Raw genomic sequence first — 13,524 nt, forward strand, 5'->3', positions numbered from 1 at the left:
TGACGGTGTGTGGCGGAGGGTAACTTCAGTACCTCTATCGGTTCTCCCTTCTATTCCAGTCTCGTATTGTTCGTGGAAAGAAGGATTGTCGGTATGCCTCTGTGTGGGCTCTAATCTCTCTGATTTTATCCTCATGGTCTCTTCGCGAGATATACGTAGGAGGGAGCAATATACTGCTTGACTCTTCGGTGAAGGTATGTTCTCGAAACTTTGACAAAAGCCCGTACCGAGCTACTGAGCGTCTCTCCTGCAGAGTCTTCCACTGGAGTTTATCTATCATCTCCGTAACGCTTTCGCGATTACTAAATGATCCTGTAACGAAGCGCGCTGCTCTCCGTTGGATCTTCTCTATGTCTTGTATCAACCCTATCTGGTACGGATCCCACACTGCTGAGCAGTATTCAAGCAGTGGGCGAACAAGCGTACTGTAACCTACTTCCTTTGTTTTCGGATTGCATTTCCTTAGGATTCTTCCAATGAATCTCAGTCTGCCATCTGCTTTACCGACAATCAACATTATATGATCATTCCATTTTAAATCACTCCTAATGCGTACTCCCAGATAATTTATGGTATTAACTGCTTCCAGTTGCTGACCTGCTATTTTGTAGCTAAATGATAAAGGATCTATCTTTCTGTGTATTCGCAGCACATTACACTTGTCTACATTGAGATTCAGTTGCCATTCCCTGCACCATGCGTCAATTCGCTGCAGATCCTCCTGCATTTCAGTACAATTTTCCATTGTTACAACCTCTCGAAAACCTCTCTGAAAATGAAACTCATGAACAAAAATCTAAATGACAAGAATGTTCCATGTGGTGGACAGAGATGTGTGAGGGAAATAATGATGTAATCAGTGCTCAGTGCTATCAACAGAAACTGCAGTGTTTAACTCCACCATGCAATTTTTACACAATAACTGCTAGCTCACTGGCATTTGCAGAAATGAAAAAACAGGGAAGTCAATGTGAAGTATTCCAGACAAATCCAGTATGTGGCGAAACTGAATGACAAACCCATTGGACACCTTTTGTTGTGCCACTTACCTACAGTTACCATTGTTAGCAATGTGGTTACTGCAAGGTGTGAGTGGGCATTGCTTTCCTTTCAGTTCTTGCTCTAAGGGGGGATAAGCAGGCTGCTGGCTTGTTGATGTACATAATATTTAGTAATACATCAATAGTTAAATATACAGCTCTAAAACTGGCAGTGTATATACAATGTGCAGACAAAATATCAATATATCGGATTCCTGATATTTTTAAAAATATTAACAGTCCTAGTGCAACCTGCATCCTGAATCTGCTTCCTGTATTCACCTCTTGGTCTCCCTCTATGATTTTTACCCCCAACACTTTCCTCTGATATTAAATTCATAATTTCTTGATGTCTCAGAATGTGTCCTATCAACTGATCCCGTCTTCTAGTCAGGTTTTGCCACAAATCTCTTTTCTCAGTGATTCTATTCAGTACCTCTGCATTAGTTACATGGTCTACCTATCTAATCTTAAGCATTCTTCTGTAGCACCCCATTTCAAAAGCTTCTGTTTTCTTCTTGTCTAAACAGTTTATTGCTGACATTTCACTTTCATACATGGTTACACTCCATACAAATACCTTCAGAAAAGACTTCCTAACACTTAAATCTATATTTAATGTCGACAAATTTCTCTTCTTCAGAAAAATTCTTTGTGCCATTGCCGGTCTAAATTTTATAGCCTCTCTACTTGACCCATCATCAGTTATCTTGCTGCCCAAATAGCAAAACTCATCTACTACATTTGGAATCTCATTTCCTAATCTAATTCCCTCATCAGTGCCTGATTTAATTAAAATACATTCCATCATCCTAGTCTTACTTTATTTTATGTTCATCTTATATTCTCCTTTCAAGACACCATCCATTCTGTTTTAATTGCTGTTCCAAGTCCTTTGCTGTCTCTGACAGAATTGCAGTATCATCAGCAAATTTCACAGTTTTATTTCATCTCCCTGAATTTTAATCCCTACCCCAAATTTTTCTTTGGTTTCCTTTACTGCTTACTCAATGTACAGATTGAATAACCTCAGGGATAGGCCAGAATGCTGTGTCATTCCCTTCTCACCTCTGCTTGCCTTTCATTCCCCTTGACTCTTTATAACTACCATCTGGTTTCTGTACAAGTTGTAAATATCCTATCACTCCCCGTATTTTATATGGCAAATTTCATTTTATTAGTTTTAATTTGTATTGGCATAATTAGAGGAGACTAACATGTCATGTTAGAAAAGAAAAACCAGTTTTATGGTGATGAATGTGTAGACAATTTTCTTGTAAATACAGACCTCTGCCCTTAACCAAGAAACTGACAGCTGTAATAGTTCATAGATAAAAATGCATAACTTCTCCATAGTTTTCAAAAGAGAATTTTTTTTGTGAATCCATAGCTAATACATTGTTTCTTCAATGTAGAAGTTCCACAGCTAAAATAAAAAATACATTCATAAAAAATTGAATTTGAGATAACTACTGTGTTGGAGAGTGAACACTCATCATGAACCAGGAAACTGAATAGTTTATTGTGACATGAGACATTTATTGCACCAGACTCTGTATTGACTGTTGATGTGACAATTGAGCACAAAATCACCAAGATCTGGACTATCAGTGCATTTCATCATGGCCAGATTATAGGTGTCTGAAGCATGGGGCACTCCATCTCAGAATGCCACCTTGTAAGTTTGTACATACTATATCGTGCAGAACAACCACTTCACTATGATGTATGGAAGCCACTGCCCCACTTGTGTATCTGTGCTCACCACCCACCACAGGGCACAGAGATTAACATCAGTGCAGGTACACCACCACTGAATGAATGATCGATACCTGGATAAAGGATGTCTGGACTAATGAGCTACTGTATACATTGATCCAACCCCAATGGAACAGTACAAGAACCTTGCTAACCACATGCGGCGATGCCTCCTTCTTTCCCAAAAGGGTCTGTCAGACAGGTGGTGGATGTGTCCTCATGTGGAAGATATTTGCATGAAATGTAATGAGGTTCCTGGTAAGTCTGTCACATTTGTGCCAGAATTTTTTGAGAAACACAATGTGGACATGTAGGTTGTTTAGCCCCTCAGGTTACCTGAACTCATTGTTATTGACTGTGTTTGGGAGGTTAGATGTGCATAATGTAGACATAGCTGTGACCAAACACTGTGATTTGTGGGGAGTAGTTAATGGTGATATGAAGGTGAATCAAATAAAAAATTGGATTTTTGTTCCTGAGCATCAACAGTTTATAGGACTGGACCCACACTTGTAGTATTGTTGAATGTGACTGTTAGGAGTGGAGAGCTGGGTGTTACATATTCCCAACAGCTTCATACTCACAGTGTTGGGTAACAGGTGCACTCCTCTCTTGCACAGCACACAATTATAAAATTTCTTGCTCACGAAGGAGTTCAAACAATTGAAATCTTCCAGAGACTGATTGCACAGCTCGGTGAGCAAACATTGTCAAGGATGTGTGTGTGTTTGCGTATAAAGAGTTCAAGAAAGGACAAGAACATGTGGACAATTAGCAACACAGTCGATGTCCTCGGACCGGCATTAGAAACAAAAACATTCATGTGGTTCGAGATGTTCTTGAAGGTGATAGTTGGGGCAAGAGTATCAGAAATTACAGAACATATCATAATAAGTTATGGGTGGTGTCAAACAATCATCACAAATGACCTACAGTTCCATAAAGGGTGGTCTAGATGGGTCCCTCGCCTTTTGACCGAAAATCAGAAGTTCAGGCATTTGGAGGTCTATCAGAGGCTTACAGCAAGGTTTGCAAATGAAGGTGATGCATTTTTCAATTGGCTCATCATCTGCAATGAAATGTGGGTCCACCACTCCAGTCCTGAATTCAAACAAGCCAGTAACGAGTGATGGAGGAAAGGGGAGGGAGCCTCAATGAAAGCCAAGACATGACTGTCACTTGGCAAGGCTCTTTCAACCATGTTTTTTGACCAGTGAGGCATTTTACTCATTGAGTTTTTACATGAGCAACACACAATGCTGAATACTACTGTGAGCTGTTGAAGAAGATGAGGGTTGCATGTTGCCACAAAAGACAAGACCAACCAATTCGATAGGTCATCCTGACAATGCTAGGCCTCATACTGCTGCTCTAGCAGTCTCCAATCTACAGGAAATACACTGGACTCAATTTGATCATCCTTCTTACAGTCCAGACCTATTGCCCTGTGGTTCCCATTTGTTTTGATTCCTTAAAGAGACTCTAGGAGGGCACCAATTTGAAGAAGTTGAGGGCATGGTGGAATTTGTGTGCAACTGGCTCCTGACACATCAAGCTTCATTCTGTGATGCTGCAATAAAAAACCTTCCTTCTCACTGGAAAAAATGTATTTCTAAGTTGGGAAACTATGTGGAAGAATACATAGTAACTGCATTTTGTGTTTCAATAAATTAATTTAAAAAATAAATAAATAAAATCCTATTTATATTTGATTCACCCTTGTAGATCAGGATGGCTCTCCAACACTTTCAGTGTCTTTTGTAGTCCACACTGTGATATGTGTCTGCTGTCATCAGGGTGTTTTTCACAGTTGAATTTATTTTCATGCTGTGACAAAGTTCATCAGATTTGATAAACTCAGTAGCAGTAAACTAGCAATTTACTGCAGACATGTTCTTCCACTACTAAACAGCGACATGGAAAATGACACACATGTATCTTTTGAGCAGTGAAAGGAATAAATGCAGATATATCTGGATTGAAATGTACTTCACTTAGTAGGGAATCACCTGTAATTTAAGATACGTGGCAAGCTAAACAAATTCATTCCATCAGTCTTATCCTTTATGTGTTGGTTGCTGTACATGATATTGTCTGGTGAAACCCAAGAACATATTTTTTATGAAACTGGCCACAGCTTGAGGACACATTTGTAGACCAAAATAATTGTGTACTAAGATGCCATGACTGTTGTTACTTATTGCCGGTAGATTTTCACGTCACAGTAGTACTTTGTGCTTCAGACACAAATTACCCTCCCCCCCTCCCCCCCCCCCCAACACTATATGCAGACCAATAAAGTTAATCTAAGGTTACAAATACAACAAATATGTTGTTACTTCTTCAGACAGGTACTGTTTTACAGGATTATCATTAAAAAATAATAATCTATGATTATAATACATACGGTGTTACTTCTTTAGATACATACTATTTTACATGGTCATCATCCAAGCGCCGTGCAAAGTGGGCACGCGGTTTGAGGCACCATATCACGGATTGTGAGCCCCTCCTGTCGGAGGTTAGAGTCCTCCCTCGGGCATGGATGTGTGTGTTGTTCTTAGCTTAAGTTAGTTTAAGTAGTGTGTAAGTCTAGGGACCAATGACCTCAGCAGAATTCACACACACACACACACACACACACACACACACACACACACACACACACACATGCATAAATACATACATACATACATACATTCACACACACATTTTTGTCATCCAAGAAATCTTCTACACTATAGTAGCATTACTTTTCAGATATGTTTCCAGGTCTCCTTCAGTATTTTTTAGATTTGGGTCACACTCCACACACCCCAGATTTTATTCCTAAATTTCATGCCCATATAATATGGAGTTTTTTCACGTAATTTTAGTTTATGGCTAGATAACTTGTAACTTCTTGTATGCCTTATCTCATACCAATACAAGAAGCACTTGTCCTCAAAAAGTTGTGGGTTTCTCTTTGTGAAAAATGATACTTTCATACTTTTTCTTAAAGTTACATTAAGTAAGCTAATTTCCTCAGATCCCCAGAAAAATATACTATACCGAATGACTGAAACAAAATATGTGTGATATACACTTTTTACAACTAAATTAGTGATATTTTATAATACATTCATGACATAAATGAGACTGTTCAGTCAATTCAGTATGCTGTCCACATGATACTCCATGGCATATTCTTATTTACTAGTACACCAAGGAATTTGACACAGCATACTATGTCCTGTTTTTTATCCATATAGTGTATTTCACCTACACGTAGCACAGATTGTTTTGTGGTGAAATGAACAATTTCTGTTTTTGCAAAGTTTAATTTCAGATAATTATTTTGACCCATGTTTCTACTTCCCCCCAAGTGTCTGCTCAATATGGCAGATTAACTAAGTATCAGTTTTATGGCACACTATTACTGTTGGGTTGTCTGCATAAAGGATGGTATCGAACTGAACATGGTATGGCATATCACTGATATAATACAAAAATAGTAGTGGCCCAGATATTGTGGAACACTTAATTGTGTGTGTTTCCAGCCAGAGGGGAATTTGTTGCTGCTGTTATGATGAAGTATTCTTTGTTTTCTGTTAGCTAAGTACAATGATATCCAAATAAGAGATCTTCATTGAAAACCATACCTCATTAATGTGCAGAGAAGCAGTACCAAAAGCTTTCGTGAGGTCACAAAAGGTGCCTGATATACAAATTCTATTATCGAGACATCTGCTAACTTCTGTGACCAATTCATTTATTGTGTGGTTTTGTTGCAGCCTTTCCTGAAACTACACTGATTGAATAAAATAATGCTGTGGGATAAATTATAATTTTCTGTCTGATTATATTCTGCTCTATCACATATTTTTTAGAAAACTAACAGTGAGCTAGATCTATAGCTCCCCATTTTACCTTTTTTCTCTTTTTATGAACTGACTGAAGTTCAGCATATTTTAGTCAGTCTGGAGACTATTTTTATTATTCTGGTGGGAACTTCATCTGAACCCACTGAGTGGGCTCATATAACTAGTTTCTTATGCAGTTTTTTGCTTTTTAATTTATGTGTCAGTGTTTCAAATGAACCTAGGAATACATTATATGGTACACAGGGATGTGATATATACTGATTATTAACCTGTTATATGGTTTAAGTTTTATACAACAATAAGGGGCAATCAAAAAGTTTCTGTTTGGGAGTGTTACTGCAGCATATATGCAGTGTATTGCAACTCTAGTGTGGGTATGTAAGCACCAACATATAGGCAAGGGATTAGTGTGGCATTTGTGTCTTCCCAATGTGCATGTGGTAAATGCGAAAATGTGAACTATTGTAAGTGTCCAAACTGGACAGACATACTATTGTTTGTTTTTTGGCTGCCAAAGGACAAATACGAGTAGACATCATTATAGAATGAAGAATGTGTATGGGGCAGCAGTTAAGGTGAAATGTCAAGGAAAACTGCAACAAGGGGTGCTGGTACTTTATGATGTCACATGTCCCCATATCACAAATATCATAACACAGAAATTACACCAACTCAAGAGGGAGACACTTGAGCACCCACCCTATAATCCTGACCTTACCGTATGCAATTATCTTCAGCCCCTTAAAAAGGGGGCTTGAAGGGTCAGTGATTCCTGTCCGATGAGGCCGTGCAGCAGGCAGTTATGGACTTCTCCACATAGCAGGACACAGTGTTTCACCAAACAGATAACTTCAACATGATGCATCAGTTGGATGATTGCCTCAATACTCACAGTGGTTTTGCCTGATTGGTATACTAATTCTAGACTGTGTACCCTTTATATGGAAAATTTTTGATTGCCCCTTATACTTTCAAATGCAAGTTGTTTATTTAGATGGCTAAAATACTGTCTGACTTCATAGTTTACTGAGGAGTTAACTAAGATGCAAGAGCATCTATATTCATTAGCTCCACAAAAATTGGTAGCCAGTTTGTAGCCTCTAAGTTTATTGAGGGGAATAATAATTTCAATTTTAACCCAATGTTCATTTAGTCATATTATATTTACTGTCTGTTTCATACTTTCTAACAGAATTTGTATATCCTAAAGCTTGGTGATTGTTTCTTCAAAGAGACATCCAGTGTTCAAATGCATAATGAAATTGCTACTTCTCTGCATATTATCAGGTAAAGCATCATTAAAAGTAGTTTGACTACAAGAAAAAGGAACTTCCACCTGTGTGTGGAATATTTGTCCTGGACTGCAAATGTGGCACCAGATCCTGTTGAAATTGGCTCCTTATTTCCCTGCATATGACCGTTAAGGGTGATGGCTTGTTTGCTGTTAGAGCTAATTTTGCACTTTTTTTGTCAACAGCTTTGTTATCACTGATGCAAGTCTCTTGTTACCAGATCAATTTAGGTGTCATCCATGCTTTGTAAAACTAGCTTTTGCATATTTGTTGATATCAAGAATGTTTTCAAACTCTGAACAGAAGTGTTTTAATTTTTGATGCTTTTATCAAATTTTACTATTCACACAAGACCAGTCCACCAGACCAAATTTCACCAGTAGATTCTTCAGTATCATATTTGTAGTAGATAGCAACTGCAAGGTAATGATGACCAAAATTTTTTTATAAATGCATTCCCTTAATTGTAGTAAACAAGGCAGAACTGGCATGTTCTTTTCTGGTGCTCACATTTTCAAACTTCACTCCAGGCTTAACAACAGCTGACACACTCCTGATCTCTTTAGCAGATTTTGATAGAAAGATTGCATAAATGACTGTCTCCAAATATTTTTAATTTGATTCCATCTGTCTCTCTCTCTCTCTCTCTCTCTCTCTCTCTCTCTCTCTCTCTCTCTCTCTCTCTACAGGAATTTGTGTTAAGATCTGACAGTGGTGCTAGATACCCAATGCAATGTAGGTTTATTAGTAGAAAATTTACTTTGGCTTTTGATGGAAGCTGTTCCTGTTGGTAGTGTCTTATAGAAGTGCAAAGGTATGGAATTTGTATATTGGACTTTGTGTTTGGATAAGTAACTATTGCTGATTGTGTGACTGCTTAAATTAATAAGAATCGTTGCTTTTATTTTGTTTTTACATCAGTCATATATATCATATAATTCTAGTCACTTGTTGTCAGGATTTTTTGTGGTGTTATTATCATTGCCTTTCTTTTCTGATGCCACATTGTATTTTACGTGTAATAGCTTATCACAAATCAGTTGTGAGAATCTTAGCCTTTATATCTTAACATGTGATGTGTTCATATTGATTTTATTCCCAGGTGATGTACACATACAGCTGGTACTGTCAACATTTCCTATGCTGTTCCTCAAAGTTTAATACTTGCAATATTGATTCACTTTTAGACATGTATCAGTAGTAGTCCATAATTAGAAGACACATACTTCAAAAACTTTTTGGTGTGCTTTTTAGGTATTTACTCTGTATATCAACAACAATTTTTGCAGTACTTAAAAAGAATTTTTTAACTTTCACATCAGTCATTCTGTATCTTCCCATACCTTTGCTTTCGAGGAGATTCATTGTGTGTGTGTGTGTGTGTGTGTGTGTGTGTGTGTGTGTGTGATTTATACAAATAATGACCATATTCTCAAAGTAATTATGAATAAAATTTATCTATCTTAGATTTTGTTCTTTGAAATAATCATATTATGAATATAAATAACCATCTTCCAAATAACTTATTTTTTCTGACTTGCAGATATTTTGTAAATATTTCAGGTCCTTGCATTTAGTGAAACAGTTGAATTCACTATCACTGAAAGACATCAGTATCTGAACATTAGTGTTTGGGGGAAGGGAATCAGTCAGACAGCACTATTGGGCCATGTAAGTGTTCCACTTGAATCTGTGATTACAGCTTCAAAACAACGTCACCATTCTAGGATGTGTGCCTTGCTTCCACCTGATCCACATACTGCTATGAGGTATGTGTAAACTGCCTAATGTATGAATTCATATTTATGATTATGATTATTAGTATTATTACTGTTAGCAGTAGTAGTAGTAGTAGTAATAGTAGTAAGAGGAGGAGGAGTTGGAGTTGTGCTGGTGGCTGTTGCAGCAGTGATAATTTAACAGTTGGATGAAACTAGCCTTATTACCACTGAAAATATTTTTTATGTTGAGAGATCTTTTTATTGTGATAGGGTTGTAATTACTACAAAATTTGTAATTACTGTAAAATATAAGTATGCATCTTTCTATTATGCTGCATGCTTGCAAAATATTGTCTGTTTGCTGTACTGCTGACTGTTTGCATGGAATTATCCCTTATACCACAGAAAACAGAAAAAAGGGCATATTCTCAGAATGCCATTATTGTGCGAGAAGATTGCTGATACTGTTCACTAGGTTAGTTCTTTAAATGGAATTAATTTATTTCATTATTTTAGAGTTTAATATTTATTTTATGTAAGACTCAGGGTACTCTTGTAACACAAATTGGTCTGGTTTAGTGGTTGATTTAAAATCTTGATTTTGGTTTTAGATACATATCATACTTGTAATCACTGTAAGTGCTAGGATGATTCCTCTCATCAAAACTGTGGCAGATTCATTTACATTCTTACTAAAATCTGACCATTTGTTCAACACAAATGGATTTGCAGCCAGTTGAGTATTAAGGCCTGAGCCAAAAGGAAACAGCGCTTTCTTGATAAAATGTCATGAGATACTGCAATTATGCGATCTGTTTAATTTGCAGTTGTCCATTTGTTATACCTGCATCCACATGTACCCCGCTAAGAAGCCTCACAAAACATACAATTTCTGATTAGACTATCTGTTATAAGTTTATCAATGTAGGATTCTGAGATGAAATAACATTTTTGGTGGTTTGGCCAATGTATTAGAGATCAAAAACACATGTGTCAATTTTTGTACTTTGTGATAAGCATATGTACTGAAATTCTGTATGCACCCTGCACTGAGTCTGCGTGAGTGTGTAAAATGAGTTTCAAATGGTTTATTCTCCCAGAAGTGTTCAGTTCTTATGAAATATTGTTTTCAAGTGAATGTCCCAGGGTTGAAGTAATGATGGAGTTCATATCAAGAGTACATTCTGTCCCTAGAGTCTCATTTAAAAAGTGTTTCTTTTGGATAATCCTCTGTCTTAACTAAAATTTCCAAAAATTGAAGATTTCATTGTAACTGAAACAACAAGGTGACAAATATGGTTTTACTAATATAATGTTGCACTTATAGTTCTGTGTATCCAAAGCTTAAACAAAAAAATAGCTGACATTTATGTATAAAGCACAGTTTGTAAAGAGAAAAATGATGACCACCCTCTGAAAGGAGAATAACAGAGCATATTGTTGCTTTCATAGTTACAGAACCTGTACACAAGAGGTTGGGACGTTAGCTGCTAAATATCGTATTAAGCAGGAAAATACTAAGAGGTCACGCAGAAAAATAATGCCTCAAAATTTTTTGAGTGAAAACTCTTAAAGCTTTTAAAATAAAACAAACATTTGTCTGAAGCATTTGAATGTGCTGAGAAGATCAAGTGTTCTGGTATCAGTGATATTACTGATAACTGGTTCTTATACTGTCTAACTAAAAGGATGCAGAGCGTACACAACAAGACAGTATCTTCGGAATGGGGGATAATTACTACACACATCAAAAAAAGTTTTGCATCACCTCGGTTCTGAGAGTTCCGGAATCTGTACAGATTGCTGTACACATTGGTACCTCTAATACCCAATAGCACATCCTCTTGCATTGATGCATGCCTGTATTCATCGAGGCATACTATCCACAAGTTCATCAAGGCACTGTTGGTCTAGATTGTCCCACTCTTCAATGGAAATTCGACGTAGATCCCTCAGAGTGGTCGATGGGTCACGTTGTCCATAAACAGCCCTTTTCAGTCTATCCCAGGCGTGTTCCATGGGGTTCATGTCTGGAGAACATGCTGGCCAATCTAGCCGAGTGATGTCATTATCCTGAAGGAAATCATTCGCAAGATGTGCATGATGGGGGTGCGAATCGTCATTCATGAAGATGAATGCCTCGTCAATATGCTGCCGATATGATTGCACTATCGGTTGGAGGACGGCATTCACGTATCGTACAGCCGTTACAGTGCCTTCCATGACCACGAGTGGCGTACGTTGGCCCCACATAATGCCACCCCAAAACAGCAGGGAACCTCCACCTCACTGCCCTCACTGGACTGTGTCTGAGGTGTTCAACCTGACCGGGTAGCCTCCAAATATGTCTCTGATGATTGTCTGGTTGAAGGCATATGCAACACTCATCGGTGAAGAGAACATGATGCCAATCCTGAGCAGTACATTCGACATGTTGTTGGGCCCGTCTGTACCGCGCTGCATGGTGTCATAGTTGCAAAGCTGGACCTTGACATGGACATCGGGAGTGAAGTTGTGCATCATGCAGCCTATTGCGCACAGTTTGAGTCATAACAAGACGTCCTGTGGCTGCACAAAAAGCATTATTCAACATGGTAGCATTGCTGTCAGGGTTCCTCCGAGCCATAATTCGTAGGTATCGGTTATCCACTGAAGTAGTAGCCTATGGGCTGCCTGAGCAAGGCATGTCATTGACAGTTCCTGTCTCCCTGTATGTCCACCATGTACGAACAACATCACTTCGTTCACTCCAAGATGCCTGGACACTTCCCTTGTTGAGAGCACTTCCTGCCACAAAGTAGCAATGCTGTCGCGATCAAACTGCAGTATTGACCGTCTAGGCATGGTTGAACTACAGACAACATGAGCTGTGTACCTCCTTCCTGGTGTAATGACTGGAACTGATAGGCTGTCAGATCCCCTCCGCCTAATAGGCGCTGCTCATGCAAGGTTGTTTACACCTCTGGCAGGTTTAGTGATGTCTCTGAACAGTCAAAGCGACTGTGTCTGTTATACAGTATCCACAGTCAACATGTATCTTCAGGAGTTCTGGGAATTGGGGTGATGCAAAACTTTTTTTTGGTGTGTGTATTACCACAAGGATCAATACTTGACCCACTCTTGTTCTCTTAATGTGCAGGATTAGCATGTTATATGATTTTTGATGCACTGAATTCACATCACTTCTTTTTATCAAGATGCTTGAAAATGTCTTACGGCCATATTTGTACACGAATTTGTACATTAGTACAACAAATGAAGCAAAATTGACAGCTGCAAGTGGAATGCAGTGATTTAAATAATGCAGAGGGTAATTCAATAAATGAAATAGAATGTTCTGAATTATTGATAAGAACCTCAACTGGAAATCACATATCACAGATCTTTATAAATATCCAAGTTCTACAACTTCTTTGATAGGAAAATGTCAAAAAATCGACTTATTTTCCCTGTTTTCATTTATTGTTTGATGAAGACATCATATTCTGTGGTAATTCATCATTTTGTTGGACTGAAGTATGTAGTAAATGTAAGATGTAATGTCCTCTGCAGAATTTCTGTAAGACATCTCTTTAAACAGTTGGGCATGTTGATAACAGCTTCACAATATATTTTCGCCAGTATGAAGTTTGTTGTCAACAGTTGATCACAGTTTGAAAACAGCATTATCATTCATAAATAAAATAATAGCAAGGAGAAATGTCTTGCACTATCTATCATCCAGCATTAGTGTGACACAGAAAGGAGTGAGGAACTCAGCTATAAAAATATTTGACCTCTCACCCAGATATGTAAAGGCTATAATTGATAATTAATTTAATTTAACTTCGTGTTACAGTACTTTTTCCTT

The 13,524-nt window shown here is 37.9% G+C and overlaps 1 protein-coding gene across 2 annotated transcripts in view; it reads left to right on the top strand.

Moving 5' to 3' along the window:
- The window catches only part of LOC126183707 (PDZ domain-containing protein 8), a 215,048-nt gene that overhangs the window by 142,833 nt on the left and 58,691 nt on the right, over positions 1-13,524 (top strand). For both annotated transcript variants that reach the window (XM_049925893.1, XM_049925894.1), the window contains exon 9: positions 9,517-9,722. In XM_049925893.1, coding sequence (XP_049781850.1) covers positions 9,517-9,722 — 206 coding nt within the window. The remainder of the gene's footprint in view (positions 1-9,516; positions 9,723-13,524) is intronic.

This window comes from Schistocerca cancellata, chromosome 4, assembly GCF_023864275.1.
Source record: "Schistocerca cancellata isolate TAMUIC-IGC-003103 chromosome 4, iqSchCanc2.1, whole genome shotgun sequence".
Taxonomy (NCBI): Eukaryota; Metazoa; Arthropoda; class Insecta; order Orthoptera; family Acrididae; genus Schistocerca; species Schistocerca cancellata.